Source organism: Athene noctua, chromosome 1 (assembly GCF_965140245.1).
Source record: "Athene noctua chromosome 1, bAthNoc1.hap1.1, whole genome shotgun sequence".
In the NCBI taxonomy this organism is placed as follows: Eukaryota; Metazoa; Chordata; class Aves; order Strigiformes; family Strigidae; genus Athene; species Athene noctua.
This window is the reverse complement of record NC_134037.1, coordinates 34,170,459-34,191,007: the sequence shown is the minus strand read 5'-3', so window position 1 is coordinate 34,191,007 and position 20,549 is coordinate 34,170,459. Positions and strand designations below refer to the sequence as shown.

At 38.0% G+C, this 20,549-nt stretch overlaps 1 protein-coding gene across 9 annotated transcripts in view; it reads right to left on the bottom strand.

Moving 5' to 3' along the window:
- Positions 1-20,549, bottom strand: part of COL19A1 (collagen type XIX alpha 1 chain) — a 211,153-nt gene that overhangs the window by 8,786 nt on the left and 181,818 nt on the right. For 8 of the 9 annotated variants that reach the window (XM_074895826.1, XM_074895832.1, XM_074895830.1 and 5 more), the window contains 8 exons: positions 18,081-18,125; positions 15,891-15,935; positions 15,723-15,785; positions 14,137-14,172; positions 13,935-13,979; positions 8,251-8,421; positions 7,266-7,332; positions 5,229-5,384 (listed from right to left, as the gene is read on the bottom strand). In XM_074895826.1, coding sequence (XP_074751927.1) covers positions 5,229-5,384; positions 7,266-7,332; positions 8,251-8,421; positions 13,935-13,979; positions 14,137-14,172; positions 15,723-15,785; positions 15,891-15,935; positions 18,081-18,125 — 628 coding nt within the window. Of the gene's footprint in view, positions 1-1,177; positions 4,389-5,228; positions 5,385-7,265; positions 7,333-8,250; positions 8,422-13,934; positions 13,980-14,136; positions 14,173-15,722; positions 15,786-15,890; positions 15,936-18,080; positions 18,126-20,549 lie in introns of those variants that run through there. The other variant, XM_074895835.1, reaches the window with a different exon arrangement.

Genomic DNA, 20,549 nt, shown 5'->3' with positions numbered 1-20,549 from the left:
TTCTCAGGTGCTGCAACTCATATCCAACCTCTGTTGCTTTTTCCCTGAACTGTTTTTAAAAAGTTTTATTAGTTGGAAACACTCTGTGCATCCCCGTGGCTATTGGTATAACATTTTGCTTAACATTTCAAGTTAAGAATCCATCTACAAATGTAGCTTTTCTCTTTAGACAATGTAATTTATGTAGAACAGGGGATGAAGGCATTTTTATAGGAACAAGTGTGAAACCTGCCCCAACCCCTTACTTTAAAAGGGATTATAAGGAAACCCTCTTCCCTCCCCAACACCTCAGATGTTGGCTTGTAAAGTGACATATGTTGCAGATTAATTTGGCAACTTCTGATCACATTTAGAATTAAATTTGTTCTGCATCAGGGACCAGTATATTTCTAGTGTTGTGTATGCCGTACAATAAACATCTTGTGAAGAGCTGTAACTTAATTTGAATTAAGAGAAGAGTCATGGCTGACCAGTCAGCATAGTGGTATCAATCCACCTGATGTCTCATGAAGATTAATGGGTACTGCCAGATGGATAGCAAAGGTTGTCTTGTCAGGGTACTGCGGTCTGTGGCAACACTGGTACTTTACAGGACAATCCAGAAGGAAACTAATGTAAGTGCTGCAGAGACCAATTCAGGGCTGCTATGACAGACACAATGCAGTAGGAATGGTACACAGAGTATTCAAGCTTTCCATTAAATACAAGCTCATTATACACCTCAGTAGAAAGTCTATTACCTGTTGCAATCATTCTAGGTTTCAAAACAGAGCATCGATTATGTTACTCTTCTCCTAGCACCCCAACAAGGAAATTACAGTGAGGCAAAAACATTCGAAAATCCATGCAGAGTGACATGCTTAACACAACAAAAGGAAATTAACTGTTTAAAACCTCATAGAGAAACAAACTTAGTATTAATCATGCATTCGGGTCACCAAGCTGTGTTAATCAGAACTGTACAAGGCACATAGGCACACAAGCTATAAAGACTCAGAAAAGGGTATATGCAGGTGTTTGTATTCAACTGAGAATCTTGATTTTGCTCTTTAATGGCCATAGTAGTTATTTATAACTACATCAGGTTGGTTTGCTCTGAAAATCTTGTGTAACACAGAGTAGTTGTCACTGTTTGAGAAGCTCAATCATATAACCACAGATTTATTACATTTCCTATTTATTATATACATCCCTATGTTTCTTAATTTACAATAGACAGTTACAGTACAAACCCAGTTATTTGTAATTTTACAAAGTAGTGCTGCCACTAATCATTTGCTTTGCATTTCTTTAGTTATGGGGAAAGAGAGACATTTACGATATATCACATTTACAATATTCATTAATGTAGGTATCTGAGACACCACAATTGAAAAGGGACTGAGATAGACTGAAAGATTCTGTAAACATCACTGGAATTCAAGAAAATAAGGAAAGAAATCCCAACACAATAGGACAATGCAAATATATGATCCACGGCAATGTAAACCATTATTGGCTGTTTCTGAATACATTTGCAAAGGTGCAGTTTGTACACAGTGGCAGGTAAATTCTGTTGACACTGAAGTTTAACACAAAAATTCCCAGATTTCTTTTCTTTTTTAAAATAAGGCTTTATTTAACAGCGTGTAACCATATCGGTAAACAGGCCTATATGTAAACAATCCAAAGTAATGTGTAATTCTGGCAGGAAAATATTTTATTTTTTAATGAGGTATATATTGCTCAGAAGTAGGGCCATGATTACACTTCTAGAGGATAATATCACCTTCTCTCTGAGCTAAATTGACACACACAGTCAAAGGAAAATATTACCATACACATACATCAGATTTTTATTTACTGTTTCTAATGTAAAGGCACATATAAGATGCTGCCTATTTTTTACTGACAGAATCACAATTCCAGTAAGAGGTACCTGCTTAATTCACAAGACGACTGCTTTAGCAAAACTTTTCAACTGGGTTCAACAAGTTTTGTTGTGATTTCTGCAACCCAAAAGCTGTGGTATGTAAACATGTACCCAGTGTGGGTAATATGGTAAATGCTTGGTAGCAGTATGTGGCAAGTATGTGTTCAAACGGGTGAGCTTTCTTCTGCTCATAGGTGAGTGGTGATAGCTAAAATACAGCTGGGTTTGGTGCTCTCCACAAACATCACGGTCAGAAGTATCACTACCACGGCACCCTCAGCTCTACTTAGAAATGACACAAGTTCATGTTTATGAACTTAGAGGTAAAAAGTTCTCTCATTTAAACAGTTCCAAAATGTGTTCCACCTATGTCATGGAGACCCTCTTCCATCCGCATGAATAAAGCAGCACCTGAAACTAGCATGTCAAGTATCTACAGAAATCTGAGGTTCTTTAACACAAATATGAGGCAGACACATTACCGTGACAGTGAACAATGAGACCAAAGTATCCACTGTGTTTTACTGTGCAAATACTCAGTGGAGTTAACTGATCTAGATCCTCTAACACACGACAAGCTGACTGACTGTTTGCAAATGGATGACATTGCTACAGCTTGTCTATAAAGTCTTGAAATAAACTTCCTGTTTCTCTATGAGACATTAGCATCCTTTAAAACACATAAGGAGTAAACAAGTTTCTCTGCTCCCCCTAAAGCAGATGCTGTACGTTTCACTGGTAACACTGCCTCACAACATCAGCTTGCTGACGTATATGCCATAGCTTACTTTTTTTAAATGAAGACATATATATAAAAATCTTCCAATCACTATTATACGAAGACTGTTTAAATATCAATTGCATGTTTCATAATTTAAGTTGCAATTCGTTGTTGTTTTTTGCTTGCATGCTATATTTTTATTGAGACCATCCTATAAAATCAAAATTATTTGTACCTGAACCACTGGGGAGTACCTGAGATACACTATGAGCAACCTTGCTGAAGGCCAGCAGGTAACTATTCTGGACTTCATTCGAAATGAATGACTACATGCCCAAGAGTCTAGACAATTCCTTAAATACACTTTTTGAAGACCATGCCTACAGTTCCAAAAGTTATTATCTATGTTTTCTGCTGCTGGGAATAACCTCTACCTATTGGTTTGCTGTGCAGAAGGAGGGTCTGGTGGAACTCAACCAAGTCCATACCAGACCAGTCCATACAAGACCATACCAGAACTGGCACCACACCCAAGGCATACAGAGGGACCCGTGCAAAGCTGCAAGTTCAGTTAAGCACCTGCTTGGATACACAGTGACCCTGCCTCTCCCTCTGGCTGGCTCTAGCAGGCTCTGCTCAGCATGCAGCATCACAAATAGGTTCTGGAGGTGTTCCTAGAGGTCCTGCTAATTGTTCTCCAAAAGTATCTACTTCTTTTCACTGGCTGTATGGGACAAGCAACTGTTTCACTCTGCCAGCCTGCATGTGTATGTAAACAGCAAAACCCTGGAGCTGGCAATCTGGGCTACACTCAAGTGAGAAATATAATAAGGAGTATCTATCAGCCAATACCAAATGTGTATTATGACTTGGGCATACATGCACACAGCATGCTACTTTGATGGGCTCAGCCACACATGCACTTAACATGCTTCTCCAGGAATTCTGGTATGCTATGCCTTTTATGGCTGAAAATAAGATGGAGTATGGAAGGACACTTTTCAATCTGCTCCGAGATTTAAATTGCTTTTTACTGTTGGCACAAAACAATAACACGCACAGGCACAACTGGGAAAGGCATAAAGGGTATTTGTAAGTGTGCTTCTGTCATGGCACTACCCCTTAGAGTGTTCAAAAGCAGGTGAGACAAATTTTTGGTTTTCTTTCCCTGAAAGTATAATTTCATATATCTTTTGACGTATCAGAGAAGTAAATGCTTCTCACTTATCTTACCTTTTACTAATCAAAAAAGAATATTGAGCATATCAGTAAAATAAATTGAAACCCTGTGTACATGGGGCACTACTTTTACTTAAGAATAAGGCATGAAAAAGCAGCTTTATTTTTTTTTTCAAGCATAGCTATCATCTTTACTCTTGATGCTCACTAGCTAGAAATGAAGCCTAGTACAACGTTCCACTTCCCAGAAGCATCTGAGACTATCCACCACATACATCATCATTTGAACAATCTGGCACTGACATTGAAGTTGACTGTTTACAGTGATCTGAATATTTAGGTAATGATGAAGTCAGTGTTGTAAGATTCTAAGCCTTTCATTGCTTTTCTTGATCCTTTATTCTTGTTCTTCTCATTCTGAGCTCCTCACATTTTTCAAGCTTCTGTCAGGGGTTTGCGCTTAGCAATGTTAGTAAGTCTTTATTCTTCTGATAGCTTTAGGATCCACACATCTTCAGCTTTGCTCTCATGTTCTTCATTCCAGTCTGACTTGCTCTGACTCCAGAGCAGACCAAACTAACAAAAGATAATAAAGAACTACCTACAGATAAACTGCAAATTACATATTACCCACCAACAAAATATTATTCATCAATAAACTCTTTTTTCCTGTTGTCCTCTTCTCCTCTTCCTCTTAATCTCTGAGAGGCTGACTCTACAGTAGAGCACATCTACAATAAGCCTGGATCCCTTGAAGCTAATTTTGCAGTGAAAGACAACTTCAGTGAAACAAGAGTCCTATACTGTCCAAATGCATTGTAATGTACAAATTACAGTTTGGGGAACAGTGAAAAGCTGAGTACTCTGAAACTGATTTGTGAAAATAGATTACTTCACTGTAAGAAGATTTCATGTTGTAATATTTCAGTTTTCACTGCTTCTTAAAGAATAATATTTGCCTTCAGTTTTTCCTGCCCTGTGTTGTCTCAGGATTAGAGCTGAGAGCACTCAGACTTGGAGATGAAATTTTGTTTCTTAAGATGGTCTCTCAATATAGAACAGGACCTAAACAGTTACATTAGAGTGTTGGCATAGATTTCTTCCCTGTTAAAGTATTTTGGAGAAAAAAAATAACCTGCTACAGTAGTCTAGATATCTGTCAGCTTTAGATATCTGTCAGTAATTAACTTTATCACTTATTAGAATAAAATGCACCGATTAGGAGTTTTTAATCAGTAAAATCCACACACTTACTATGGGTTAATATTTAGATCTAGTCTGCAAAAATATAAGTACAGTTTTAAAAGTTAATCATTAGGAAGCTAGATAGGTAATCCTGGCTTATTTAAAATCATTAGCAAGTGTTTAAAGATTTCAAGATATAATTCATGGCAACATTTTTTTTTGAATTCTTACCTTGAATTCCACGTTCTCCTGGTGGCCCTGGCAAACCATCCTTTCCTGGTGGCCCTGGTAACCCATCTTTTCCTGGAGGCCCTGGTTTTCCGTGAGCTTGAGAGGCAAGCATTGCAGCAGGCAGCTTCAGCTGGGATACAAACTGAGCCATCCTTTCTTCATGAACAAAGGACACAAGAAAAAGCGGGTAAGAAATCTGCTAGCAAACTATGGGAAAATAAATAAAACCCAAAGCCCCAGCTAGAGTAAGTTTCTGGAAGTAAGGCATTTAATTATTCTAAAAGTCAAGGTACTAAATGCTCCCACAACTTCTGAGGCCTTCAGTTCCAGCTCAGACTCATGTCTGTCTTTACCCTTTGAAATCATCTGAACAAATTTGTATTCAGGTTTCTACTCCTACTGTCTTCTACTAATGTATTCCAGCATTTCAAATGACTTCTGACTCCTGTTCATGGAAGCACTTAAAATACATGAACACAGAATAATTAGTACTTAACACCCCTATGAAGGGCTACCTTGTATGTTGCTATGTATCTAAATGTTCCTATATGTACCTATATAAGTTGTAAAGTAGAGCTTAAATACCATGAACAGTTCTTGGAATATGCTGAAACCCTGAAAACAGTTGTGAAAAAACCTGTAAGTGCTCAGCAAACATTATTAACTGCAGAGATTTCAGCATGAACTCTTCATGCTGGTGGAATAAAGGGCACCCAGTAACTTTTCAGTGTTCCTTAGAGGTAGACAAAATAGGTACTAACCTTGAATCTGTCTCATTTATACCAGATGAAAGAACTTAACTAAGCATTCCACAATTTAGCAGGTATTTACTGTGATGGAGTTTTAGGATTTAGAAAAAAAAAAACAGCATAAAGAGTGGGCATCGAACAAAAAATAAGCAAGGTGATAACAAAAAGGCAAAGTGAAACAAAGCCAAGAATAGAAGAACTGTGGGAACACTAGTGAGGTGAAGAAAATGGAATAGCTATAAAGAAAACCCCCAGTATTCCCTGTAGGCAGGACACCTTTTAATACCTTCTTTTTATGAATAGACTAAATACTTGCTACCATTCTATCTGAATGGGAAAAGGAGGTAACTTCAGCCAACAAACTGCTCCTGAAATACATAGTACTGAACTCCCAAGGGGTAGCAGTCAGGGCAAGGGTGAAAACACACAAAATGATAGCCTTGTTATAAAGTGAAAAACTGCCTGAACAGTTTAAAAAGGTCTCAAGCTTTATATGATTTCTTTTATCCCTAAAATACAAAACGTTTTGTATCCACAAATATTAATGACAAAATAGCTAAGCATATTGCAGACATAAGAAATGCATTTTGCAACGGAAGAGGTGTTCCAGCAGAATCTTCTTTCAGACACCTACCTGAGCCACAGGTTTTCAACCCTGACTAAGAAAATGCTGGGGAAGAAAAATATTTCCTTTTCAGAGTACGAACACACCTAAGAAAGCTTATGTAGTACAAAGGCCTTGGCTGAATCTGGTACTTGCCTAAAACTGTGCCAGAAGATGGTGGTCTGCAAGTGAGCTTTGGAACTCACAGGGATGTTTGCTGAAAATGCACAGCAGTTTAGACCTGTATGACTGAAAGCTGTCAAGACTTTCTCTCATTTAGAGAAGTCATCCACTAAGTGGCCAAAATAATTAGATATTTCTAATGTCTCCACTTGAATAAATCTTCAATGTCTTACTGATATATTGTAGATACATATATGTATTTACAATGATACATACATATGTTTGCTATTATGATTTGGAGCAAACCTTTTAATGCTCTTCTCTTACGTAAGGAAATACTCTGGTTAACAGATACTGTACTTATAACTGTTTGAACGTAATTATATTAAGGAGACAAACAACTGTTAAACAGCTGCAGCAACAAGGCAGCTGCTAAGTTCAGTGTAAGTTAGGCGACATGTAAGGAAATGTATATAAAGGCTGTAGAGATGTAAAACGTTTAGAAGAGAATTTAATATTTATCTTTAGTTGTATAATACTTCTGTATTATAATTTTCTTACCTTCAAAAACCTTAAGAACTTCTTGTTTGATATATTTTTTAATTTCTTCAAGTGAAACTGTGTCAGCCTGATGAGGAAAAAAAAGGTGATATGTATCAGAAGAAACATACAGAGGGATGTTATGATGCTACAAACATAAAAAAATGCTGAAATTAGCATTAAAAACGTAAAGCTTTCATCAAAACTTAAATATTTTAATATATTTGTGTTATTTACTTAATTGCAAGGAATACTTTATTGCAAATACATTTTATTATAAAGACCACTAATACCATGAAGTGGAAGAGGCACTCCCAATGTCAAGATGATCGGCAGGTTATGTATATGGAAATTAATTTGCATAATATAGGAAGGATGTCCAGTGACACCACTATGCTTTATTTGCCTTTTGCATAGCATTTGCCAGCTTCTCACCCCTTCTAGGGACTGACTGCTTTGATGAGCAGCCGACAACTAAAACTGCATCACAGAACCACCACCGGATAAGTTTTTTAGCGTTTTACCCTATCTGATTGAGGGTTAAAGGAACTCATACCATGGATGTGTGCCTGTGCACACGTGGAGACAATCCAAGATATCTACAACTGACAGGCAGCATTTCATTGTCTTTTTAAATGCTAATTTCCCTTTTATTGAGGATCATTTTTGTCTGCCTCCTTTTCTTTCTCAGTCGTAAAGATATACACTTTAGCTCTTAAGCTGATGGAAAAACTTGAAAATTAACAGTATCGAGTAGACACATTAATTTGTCAGGAGCTAAAGAAATAAGTAATTGAACTTTATCCATAGCACATGCTTAAAAAAGACCCCAAACTGCTTGATCACCTGGGAATATTTTTTCCAACTAAACACTGATATTAGCTCACAGATCTCTTAGTTTTTCTGGCACTGTTGTATTGCTCATCTGAATTTCCACTGCTCAGCACATGCTACCTTCATGTTGTCTGAATTCACAAGCAACCAAGGAAAACTTGTATTTACTTACTGGAAACCCTGGGGGTCCTGGTGAACCTGGGGGACCTTGATGACCTGGTGACCCTGGGTAACCTCTGTCTCCTGGTGGCCCAACAGGACCCACATCCCCCTTTTCTCCTGATGGGCCAGGTTTCCCTCGTTCACCTTGTGGACCTTTGTCACCTGGAATACCCTGATCTCCCTGTGTAAAATAAAAGCAGAAAGAAAACCATTGCACACAGTGGAATGAACTAGGAAAAGTCACCCAAGAATGCTAAAGAGAAAATTATTCCCTGTTCAGAAATAGATTTTATGAGTCATGTAGGGAAGCTGATTTTACAGGCTAACCCTTGTTTCTGAAAACACAGCAAGTAACATTTTGTTTTGTTACACTTTTAATGTTGAAGTCAATAACAAAAATAAATAGCTTGACTCTGTAACCCACTTTTCAAGGGCAGAACTTCAGTGCAGAAAGTTTATAGCCCTTATACAAGGATCTAGAAATGTCAAATAAGGCACAGGTAGAATATAGGTGCTCAAATTCCCCCAGGCACAAGGCACCAGGCTTTTTTTTTTTTCTGTAACTTTCCCTAGAAGCCCAATATTTTATTTCTGCATGTACACAAAATTTCAGTTAATCAAAAAAACAACAGATACACAAATCCACTTATAACAAGTGAATTCCTTTCAAACAAAATAAAGGTCAATGTTCTGAACAGCAACATGACCATCATGACTAAGATGACATTTAATTTTGTTTCAGAGGAATTAAATCTTTTAGAGTGACTTAATGTATCAGCCATTAATTCACTCAACTACAGCTGTGGAGAGGAGTGCTTCAAGTAAAACGTTAGATTGTTACTGAACAGCTGGCAGTTCTTAAGGATCACTGACTGCCCTTGCTGCATCACTTAAGCTAATGTTAGGCTTCACCATAAGCAGCAAACAGCACCAAAAATTGATTACAGTATTAATAGATAAATCCAGGATCTACATTTATGAAGGGTGAATGAATGGAAATAATTTCATTCTTAGTCCACAGCAAGTGCTGGTGAACTGTATTCAGATCTGAAACATCACTGAATGATAAATCAATAAAAAGTGTAGTTATATCCTTATGTCATACGAATTTGAAATCCTAAAAATTTTAAGTCATAAATTTACATGATATGTAAAGACTGGAAAAGAAAGGATGCAAGTACGAGTTTGTGTAACATCTATCACCTATCTATCCTCCTATCTGTATGATCTCCAGTGAGTTAGAGCTGACTATAACTAAGCTTCATTGCAGAGACCACTGCTACTTGTGATCCTTTATTGCATTAAACAAAACCATAATACATTCCCAACTGGAGTTTATGTCCTCAGTAAGAGCGCAGAGGCTCTGAACTCTGAAAGTCTACCACAACAACAACAAAAAAAGGGGTCAAAATCTGAGAGTTTATCATCTCACACCTACAATTTTAACCTCTGCAGTGGATTGACCTTGCCTGACAGCCAGGTTACCCACCCAGCCTTCCCCTTCCTCAACAAAACAGGGAAAGAAAATGAGATGAAAAGCTTGTGAGTCCAGATAAGGACAGGGAGATCACTCACCAATTACTGTCAGGGGAAAACAGACTGAACTTTTGGAAGATTAATTTAATTTACGGTGAATTAATAACAGAGCAGGGTAATAAAACCTTCCCCTCGACCCACCCCCTTTCTTTGCAGGCTCAACTTCACTCCTCATTCTTCAACTTCCTCCCCTCGAGTGGTGCAGGGGGATGGGGGTTGCAGTCAGTCCTTAACACTTCATCTCTGCTGCTCCTTTTTTCCCACTTTCTTCTTCTGCTCCAGCATGGGATCCTTCCCATGGGATACAGTCCTTCACAAACTGCTCCAGTGTGGGTCCTTCCCATGGGCTGCAGTTCTTCAGGAATGGATTGCTTCAGTGTGGGTCCCCCATGGGACACAGTTCTTGCCTGAAAACCTGCTCCTGTGTGGGGTCCTCCCCGGGCTGCAGGTGGGTCTCTGCCCCCACATTACCCCCCACGGGCGCAGGGCACAGCTGCCTCACCATGGGCTGCACCATGGCCTGCAGGGGAATCTCTGCCCCGGTGCCTGCAGCACCTCCTGCCCCTCCTCCTTCACTCACCTTGGGGGCTGCAGAGGTGTTGCTCTCACGTTTTCTCACTCCTCTCTCCGGCTGCTGTTGCACAACATTTTTTTACCCTTTCTATCACACAGGCAGTGTGTATCACTGATGGGGTCAGCTTTGGCCAGCAGCCGGTCCATCTTGGAGCTGGCTGGAATTGGCTCTGTTGGATGTGGGGGCAGCTCCTGGTGTCTTTTCACAGACACCACCCCTGCAGCCCCCATTATGAAACCCCTGCCACATAAACCCAATACCATGTGTCAAACTACTAACATGATCACATAATCAGGGAAGTCAGTGTGACATGGAACAATCTCAGCATGATTACACTTACTGTGTTTCTCTTAAAAGACCTATCCTGCCAATACTGCAGATGCCTGATTTCCAGCTTTCATTTCCGGGCATTAATACACTGGGCAAATCTTTAAATATGCAGCATATGAATGATTCCCAACAAACACAAGGCTAATATAGCTGTTCCGTAGAAAAAACACAAGATACGATGTGATACCCAAAAGACACCTGTAACCCTTGTCAAGGACCCTCAAGTTTTCAACAGTCAATGGGAACAGGAAAGGGAGTGTATGTACACTGGGAGAACTGGAAGAGTAATGCTCTGATGGAAGGGGTGTACCTTTCCAGGTTTCTATGAATTTTAAAATTTACAGGAAAAAGTGTTCTGTCCTGCATAAGCTATTGTATCAGGATGTGTATTGCAACACCTTGAGAAATTCAGGGCAAAGAAAAGATTCTGACTGAGCAGCAGAACTTTTTGTAGTCTGCAGGGAAGAGGCTCTTTCCTGGCCTTAATAAAGTTTATCCATCCAACCTCCATCTCCTACTTCACTCATAGCAACGTGACACATAAAGTTGAAGAACAACCCCTGCTGTACCATTGCAAAGCTTGAAAGAAGTATAGCCTTTAATATAATTTTCATTTTAGTTAAATTTTTTGAGATTGAAGTACAGTATAGGGAGCCACTGAACACAACATTTTGTCTGATAGCACTTTAAAATGAGACAACCCATATGCATGCACTCACATGTATAAAAAAAGCTGAAGGTTACTGTACTTACAAGAAGCTTTCATTAAAGATATATTTAAAGCATAAATATACATATATAATTTCTCAGGTTTATAACCCTGCAGAGTAGGTATGGTTGATTAGTCTACTAGAAATAAAGAAAAATGCAGGTTTCTATATCACCAAGGTGCTACGGCAGTGTGAAGCTGATCCTGGAATTGCTTTTCTTCTAAATTATTCCTATTTTACAGGCGGCCAGTGTGTAGGAGGCAAATCAAATACTACAGCCACTTCTCAAACAAGCATTTTTTCAACTGCCTCCAGTGTTTGTGTTTGGAAGAAACTCTTTGTAAAAAATCATAAAACTAGGTCATATCTTCCTCCAGATTTCTTTTTAAACTCTCCTTTGCTATCAATTGTACAAAAACACAGGGTAGGACATTTGCATTTTGCTATCTCTGCCTACAGTGCTATTTATTCAGTCCTCCTCCTTTCTAGCATCCTCTTATTTCTTGCATTTAACCTTGTATTAAATTCTGTGCAGAAGGAACTACTGTTCTGCATGGGTTTCTACATGTACTAGTCCAGCGGGCTCCTGGTCTTTGTTCAAGGTATGCAGATAACAGCAATAAATGAGCCAGCTACCAGTACTTTAATCTGCTGTTGAAATGACTTGAAAGACATATTGGTATAAACCCCATGTTTTCCACTGGTTTGTCACACAGTTTATAAAGTAGTAATAACAGCAGTGTTTAGTTACTCAAAGTAGGATATTTCAGCTCAGGTGACTTCTTCCTTCTTAAAACTGACTTTACAAGGATATACTTACATTAGACATGAAAACCTCAAGAGTTTTATTCTGTTCTTCCAATTTTGATGCTTTTCTGTAATTGCAACAGTTGGTGTCAAACTGAATGAGTGTGCTGGTACAGCAGTAATAATAATGGCTACAAGAAAACCTTGACTTTGTGTTATTTTCTGTAATCATTGCAATCTCCCTCAGATGCAGGTCTGTAATACCTGATCCAGAGGGGAAAAAAAATCAACTACAATTCCCCCCTGATCTCTTATCTAAGATGCAGACTTCTGCTGTGTATGTTGTTGTTATTTCTTTGTCAGATCTCCCCTTGTTTTCAACAACATTTTCTGTTCCTGCAGAATTGTAAAGGACAACTGTCAGCTTTCTGAAAACTGTATTCAGATACTGCATTGGGCATGTTTGTAACCTTGTTATAAAAGCTTGTGAGAGATTTTGATTATCACTTGAGACAAAGATACTTCTGGAAACTGATTTATTTTTTAACATGTATCTATAAATTTCTTCATATTTATATACATGTGTGTATTTATTTCTTTTATTCTGTACAGAGGGAGCTAGAACGTGAGAACGTGACATGTTTGCCAGTGATCCCAGATGTGAGAGCAGATTCAGGCATCTGTCACCTCTCTGAGAGCAAGCATATATCCATATTTACATCTATAGCTACATGTACACGTGTGTATGTATGTACTCTGTCACCAGTGAGACTGGAATAAATACACCCTCTTCTCTTACCCTGATGCTTCCCAGGCTTCACTCTGATGAAGCAAGCTAAGGTTGTGTCTCTGTTTCTCACAGACTTTTTCAACATCCTCCTCCCTATGTTTCAAGGTCATGCACTTACAGGTCCAGCCTCCTCTTCTGGATGTATCCGTACAGTACTATTTGTAGGGTATTCAGATAGGCTGACACTGAGAAGGTCAAGGCTGAGTGGTGTAATGCAGTACACAATAGGTGGTACAATAAGAAGGTTTTTACTTTTGTCCTTAAAGTAAAAGTAAAGTTTTGTCCAGAAAGAGAACATTGCAAAATGTTAATTTTTGTAAGGGACAATTCATGTAATAATGGCCTGCTCAGTGTCACAAAGCAGCATTTCCTTTTCCAGATTAGACAGGTGCTTTTCTGATTGATCAAATAAATGTGGTATCAATTGGATTAGGACATCAGGGCTTTAGCAATATTACAACAGGAGCAGAGTATGTGCTATGATTCCCTTTGTTCTACAAATATAATCTCTCACCTTCTGTAATGATTCCTGCCCACCATGATCTTGTTACCATGAACAGAATTGTCTAAACATTCTGGGAAGCAGTAAGGCATTGCACTGGCATTCCTGCTGCCTGAATGTAACAAGCTTGTTTTATACAAAACATGGTTTGTGTGTGACATACAAAGATCCCTGGGATGATGCTGGGGTAATTTTATAGATAGCTCTTGCAAAGTCTGACAGCATCACAACAGGATTAGCTACTTTCCAATTTTCAACCTATTGATCAATTTACGCTGTCCAGGCCAACTCTGTTAGAAAGTCTATAAAATGTGTTTTCTAAATGCAGAAGCCAATTCAATTCTAATTCCTTAAAGTGGTGTCTAGTACTAAACCTCTTAGTTGTCCAAGAGACTGTTGAAAGTTCACAGAGAATTAATTTCTTGGTTTTGCCTGGGAAATATGCATTGATGAGGTTCTTACATACTCAGTAAAAAGAAAAAAAAAATTAAAGCAAGTAACTTACACGTTCTCCTTTGGGTCCCCTGTCTCCTGGTCTCCCCACAGCACCCTGAAAGATTGTTTTGGAAAATAGACAAACATATTACTTAAAGGGGTTTTTTTGTATATTCATCTATTAGCAGAACTGAAAGCAACTGCCTAGGATTAACAGCTATGTTATTTGTGAAGAATAAAATATACTAGCATGCAAAAGCATGTTTTCCTACCGGAGGACCTGGCAATCCATCTTTTCCATTGATTCCCTATAAAAAAACACAACAATTTTTAAATAAATATGCTTATGGATATGCATTTTAAAAATATAAAGCTCAATGTTTCGTGGTGATTTCAGTACATATTCTGAAGCTGCAGGGGCGGCAGTGTGGTTACTATATAGAAATACAAATAGAATTGAGATGTGAAATAACAGAGCTCAGGGTGGTACTGAACTGCAAGCATATTAAATTTGAGCTGAGAGCAGAGAAAAAATCATCTTCAGCATCAAGATGTGCATGAACTTTAATGGGCACAAAACTTTCAACGACGAGTTATATGGAAATTCTGCAAACGTGGAATATGGACCCATAAATGCACTTTTCTAGTCCCAGATAGTCATCTAACCATATAACTGTACATACTAGCCCTGATGCTCTATTACCCTTCTGCTGTTACACAGATTATGCCTTAATAGTAAGTGTCCAGATCCATTCTTTGGTTGTTAGGACTTGTGGCACAGCACAGCTTCAGCCTTCTGGGCTAAACATATTTCCTTCCCAAAAGAGGGTGGTCTCACTCATACCACCTGCTGCAAACAGTCCCAGGCTCACATTATCCCCCAAACTGGAAGGTGGCATTATCTGAGAGTCCTAGTTGGCATGGGCCAAAATAATGTCAGAGCACATGTTAACAATTGCACAATGACAGATAACTGCTAGATAAATGCTCTGCATGGTTTCATTTACTAGGATATATGTGTATCTGCGTATGCACAGACAGCTGCGTAGTCACAGCTATTTCACTACGTGAGAAAGAAGGTCTTGCATGAGGGAAGACATCAGGAATATTTCCTTCCCTCTCATACTGCAAAGCAGAGTTTTGCACAAATGAGCCACCTTGGGCCAAGCTGCTGCTGAAGTTACAGAAACTGTCTCTTCTTTCAAGACAGATGTGGAGATGTGCTGACAAACTGAAATGGTCTGCTTCTCAAGCTTGTCCCCAAAACATCAAGCTTTAGGGGAGATAATGAGTTCTGTGTTACCCTAGCTGAAGCACTTCTAGAATATAAACTAGGTTGTTTTAAACCAGCTCAGACAGTGCTGACTACACTGCTGTCACACTTCTGTTAAATAAAGAGGTCACATTAGACATAGCCTAAGTGAACAGCAAATGCTTCAGCTGCCGTGCTGCATCATCTGTATGCAGAAGTGTTATGAAGTTTTTTTCAGAGTCACAAAGCACACGCTTCTCTATCTAAACCAAAACAGAGAATGCGTTTTGTCACCCCATCCTTTATAGACTGTGTTGAGTATCTGGGTTAATATTCTCCTTCTGAAAAACACAAGAGGATCCTTCATGTCAGCAGGATCCAAAGGACCTTTAAAGGCAACATCTCAGTAACAATAACTACTAAAACATCACCATACCAGGAATTTTTGACTGGATGGTTAATATTGAGCACTGTAGGTCTAAGAGTTCTTCATATGTTACCTACTTAACACAAAGCAGGGTGTAATCTCATTTCTTTTGTAACTCCTGAAAAATTAAGACACATCTTTTTGTAATGAACATATATATTCAGTATAAAATTGCTTACTGGTTTTCCTTGTGGCCCTTCTGGCCCAGGGAAGCCTATATCTCCTATAGGTCCTCTTTCACCCTAAGAAAAAGAAAACACACATATAAATCTGCATGTAAAACCTTGCATTCAGTGTTTAAAATATTTGTGTATTCATAGGACTTCAAAACTTAAATCTGTACTTACAGGTTCCCCTGGCATTCCTGGGGATCCAGGAGATCCCGGTTTTCCCTGCAAAAAGAGAACATTACAAATATAAATTACTAGGAAGCAAAACATAATTTGTCCTAGGTCAAAAATAAGAGAAGATATATATTTGAGTGAAATATTCATGTTACTGTTCATTAAATGCTTTAAGAGAGGAATTATTATTTTTTAATATATCTGTGCCATGTTAATCCGGCGCTTGTGTACAACATAATTCAATCACTTGGTCTTCTTTGCCCTTTCTGAATACTGAGATAATGTTTTAATGAAATTTTCTTTTACAACACCATGATTTCCTTCTTGAGAAGTCAGAGTCAGATCAAAGTTTATCACTGTATATGTGAAATCAAGATTCTTTCCTTCAGATACTTCCTAGTCCTTATTTTATTAAAGGTGAGTTTATTACTGACTTAATGCCTTTTGCAAATTTTCTTCCTGCTCTTTTTCAGTCACTTTTATTGTCATTTCATGTTCAGCCTTCCAGAATTCAAAATCCTTTCTCATTTCATCATTTATATGTTCTTTTTTTTTTTTTTTTTTAAATGATGCCTTGCTTATAACAATCTATCTGGTTCAGCCTCAGACAAGAATCTATATTACTTTGAATCTACATTTCCCAGAAATATCCTTAGACTGGGTCCTCAGCTGACCTGTACAAGTGAGGGATCTAACACATCAATGCCAGTGACAACTTCAGGGACAAAAGGACTGAGGATTCGTGCTGAGGAAAATTAGCATTGGTGGCAATTCTTGCAGAATCTCAGTCCAAGCTTCCCTGATATCCTGCTCAGCAAAAAGTCAAAGCTAAAATGATAGGTTTATATTCCCAAATGGGAAAAAGGGTCCACTATTTAATCTAGGGAATAATGCCAGGCAAGGATGACAAATTATCTTCCAATAATATATGTGGATATATTTCAAAAACTCTTCAGAGACTACTGAAAAATATTGTTTCTCAAACATCTATTAATTTGTTAATTAAAACTGCTTAGCATAAAATGTTAAAGCACGTAATTTATTTCAGTGGATTTTATTAGAATTAAATCTAATCAACAGAATGCCACTCCACCACTGATGAAGGGAACTCATTAAATATTTCATATCCAGTTAGAATAGAGAGCAACAATAATAAGACTTGGAACATATTCAGTGGGAAATACACAGGGAATGAACAACTGTGATCACCCTGACTGGCTACTGCATTATTGATTCACAGCATGAAATACATTTCAGAGAAACAAACTTTGAAACTCTTATAACATGGGCTATAAAACTTAGAGAAATACTACTCTTTTCTCCGTAAATGTGCAATTTTCTTTGTTTTAGGAGAACTTAACTAAATTAAGCTATTTAAGCTGAAGTACTCTCTCAGAACTTACAATAAATGGACTAAATCAGTGGCTAATGGAAATGGGAGTGCATAGACACAAACTTCTCTTCGTTTCACAAAACACATATTTATAATTTAAAAACAGCTCCTGAATGCATTGTTAGCTGCCCAAATTTAATAATAAATGTATTTGCATATAAATAACTCCATATTGCCTGCTGAAATATGGATAAACCTTTTTATTAAACTGTGATTGCAATCTAAAAAAAGTTGTCTTCATTTCCTTTAGGAACACAAATGAGTAATTATAATTTCAATTTATCATTAATTGCATTTACTTTCACCTACAACAAAGTTTCTGGATGACTTTCAGAAACTTCTCTGAATACCACATGTAAATAGCTGACAAAGCGTTCCCCTAAAGCAAATGTCTGATTGACTTGATATGCAGATACTAACTAATGTTCATAATTTTTCTTTGTGATAGAAAGATGCTCAGAAATTTGTGCATGCCCAGGAACACAGAAAATATCTTTATCTATATTAAACTGAGACAATGAGAAGAATCTCATATGCTTTCTTAACTAAGCATATGTTGAACATATGAGATTCTTGCAGCTTCAAATTCCAACTTTATCATGTATTCACACATCATTCCCCCCATCACTTTAATAATAATATGAACTCTCTTTAGGAAAAACACATGATTTTCATAACTGCCTATAAAGCATTAGCTGAGCGCTGGTGATCCACAGTGATCAAGATTACAGCTCATCACCTTGCTTGACCTATTTTTTCAGCTTCTAACAAACTGAGTTCTCTTCAATGAACATACGTACCGGTGTCCCTGCCACTCCTGGTGTGCCAGCTGGCCCACGGTCACCCTGAAGAAAAGATAAATCAAAACTTAAATGGTAACAAAACAGAAGTTTGTTTGTGGACTCCCATTAAAACCTGAGAAAGGATTATTCAGTGAAGTGAAAATGAGGACAAGAGCCAGACTATGCTAAACGCTAATATTTAGCTCTGCCACTGACTCATTATACAGACCTGAGCAAATAACTTAAATCCTTTGTTTAGGTTCTCTTGTATAATGTAATAATTTTCATGCTATTCCTTCTCCTCTGCTTAAGGCCTTCCTTGAAAAGGGGTGGAAAGTCCCCGACTTATCTGTAGTTTTACAAATAATTATAATTTGTGGTCATGACAATGACCAAAACTCACATAGGGTAATTCACTATCCTATCCACATCTCCATATTTAAGATGCATCTTTCAAGTAAGTTTTTGCCTTCCTGCCACCCAGTCATCCATTTGCTGCATCCTTGATTTGCTTGTGCCATGGTCCTTTCAGGGCAAAGTTTATCTTTTTAGCATACAGCCACCTTTGTCTGTGCTTTAAGCTAAGTCAATGGCTTTTGTGCTGAAGCTGATAGAGTTATGGAGCTCATGAGTAGTAAAACTCTACACAGTGAGATTTGCCCCAACCCATTGCTGACATGTATTGGTCTGTGGCACTACACTCTGTTAGTGTAACATTGGTTAACAATGTAAGAAAAAAATTAGGCTCCTAGTTTCTATAATCTCATCAGAAAAGCCTTGGCACAGTTAAAGCCATACTAACAGGCAAATATTTTTGTGAGATGAGTTTGTTGCCTGGAGCTGTTTTGCAAGCGCTCCACCAACATAGCTATAGCCACATTCTGTTGCACAGAAGAGCCCCAGGAGATGCTGGGATTTCTGGTTTCTGTTCTTATACCTAATGCTGATTTGTCTCATACTCATAATTTTATTCAGGTAGTGCAATGGTAATTCTGGTAATTAGAAACACTGAACCCCATTACACAAAGTATAGATGGATGACAGGTTAAATGTCTGACCTTATGTCCAGAGGGAGAAGCTTGCTTACTGGCCACAGTTCAACCTTTCTTGCTCTGGAGGCTAAAAGAAGTCAATGCAAGTTCACCCCTCAGTGAGGAACACAACACACACCTCAGGAACACTTGAGCACTGAGTAACTGCAGCAGGGTATACTGGCTGGAGCACTCACTGCACTCTGGACCCAGAACTTGTATCGTGGTGTTTTCCCTATAGGCTGGATATGACAGTGAAGCTAGAGATTCCTAACACTTCCCCTGCAACTTTTTTCTTTTAAGGCTTATTCTGGTCCTTTCAGCAATACGGTTCGCAGTGTGGCCTCACAAACCACTGTGTCAGCACAGCTGAGGGAAGGGACATTTTGCTCCAATGACACAAAGTTGTTAAGCCAGTTCATGAAATTACCATGAAATTACAGCCAACATTGTCTGTGGAAGATGGCATTTTGCTACACAAATGTACCTAATAGCTCTAAATTAAAAACCAGCATGAACTATGCTGTTGAAATTGGCAGGCAGACTCTGAGAGTCTATTCATTTACTTGCACCAGAAATGTGGAATTTTGACCAAATTTAGTTAAGGAAAGGGTATTTTTACTTTGGGAAAGAGCCAAACATTCACTTAGCTTGTTTATATGATCTGCTCCACTGTTTATTCCCTTTATTTAATTCTTGTCCACACTTTGTCTCAATTAGACCTGCAATATCTCCCTGTGTTTGTTCATTTTAAAATCAAACTAGTCTTTAATGCTTGTAAATTGTAGTCTTCCAGAGAAAGAATTATCTCATGTAATTTAAACATCTAGTATAGACATCTACCTTAGATCTTGTCACCCCCGACTTATTGCACAAGGAGTAATGCATAGTGATACTGAGAGAAAAATTTCACTTACATTGTTTTTTGATGAAAACTAAGTTTCAGTAAACTATTTTTGTATGAAGCTAGTAAGTAACATGTAATTCAAAAAGCTAAATATTCAATTTTCAGCAAAAAAGTACTTTTCTTAAATGTAGAAGATATGTGCAAAATCAAACTGTTTTCACTGACATAAATATATTTACATATTTTTTTCATTTCTCTGCTGATTTTTTTTGTACTTTGTCATATTAAAAAATGAGTATCAAAATCTTGATATTTTTAGCATTTCATGATAAGTTTTTCTCTGAATTCGTATCGGCCTCCACAACTTGTGAGGCTGAAACATGCCATCAGCTGAAAGAAAGGATCATTTCCTAGCACCTGAATGCAGACTTGAACTACAGGAAGGAGCTGGGGAGTATGATACGGTTTGGGATGTGCTATGGTGGCATCATACATGTAGTACAGAGTGCAAGAAAAGCAAAACAGAAACTAGAGGACTTTTTTAGAATAATGAGCAACAGCCCAAGAGAAGAAATTTTTGCTCACTTTGGAGCAGGATGAAATGCAACA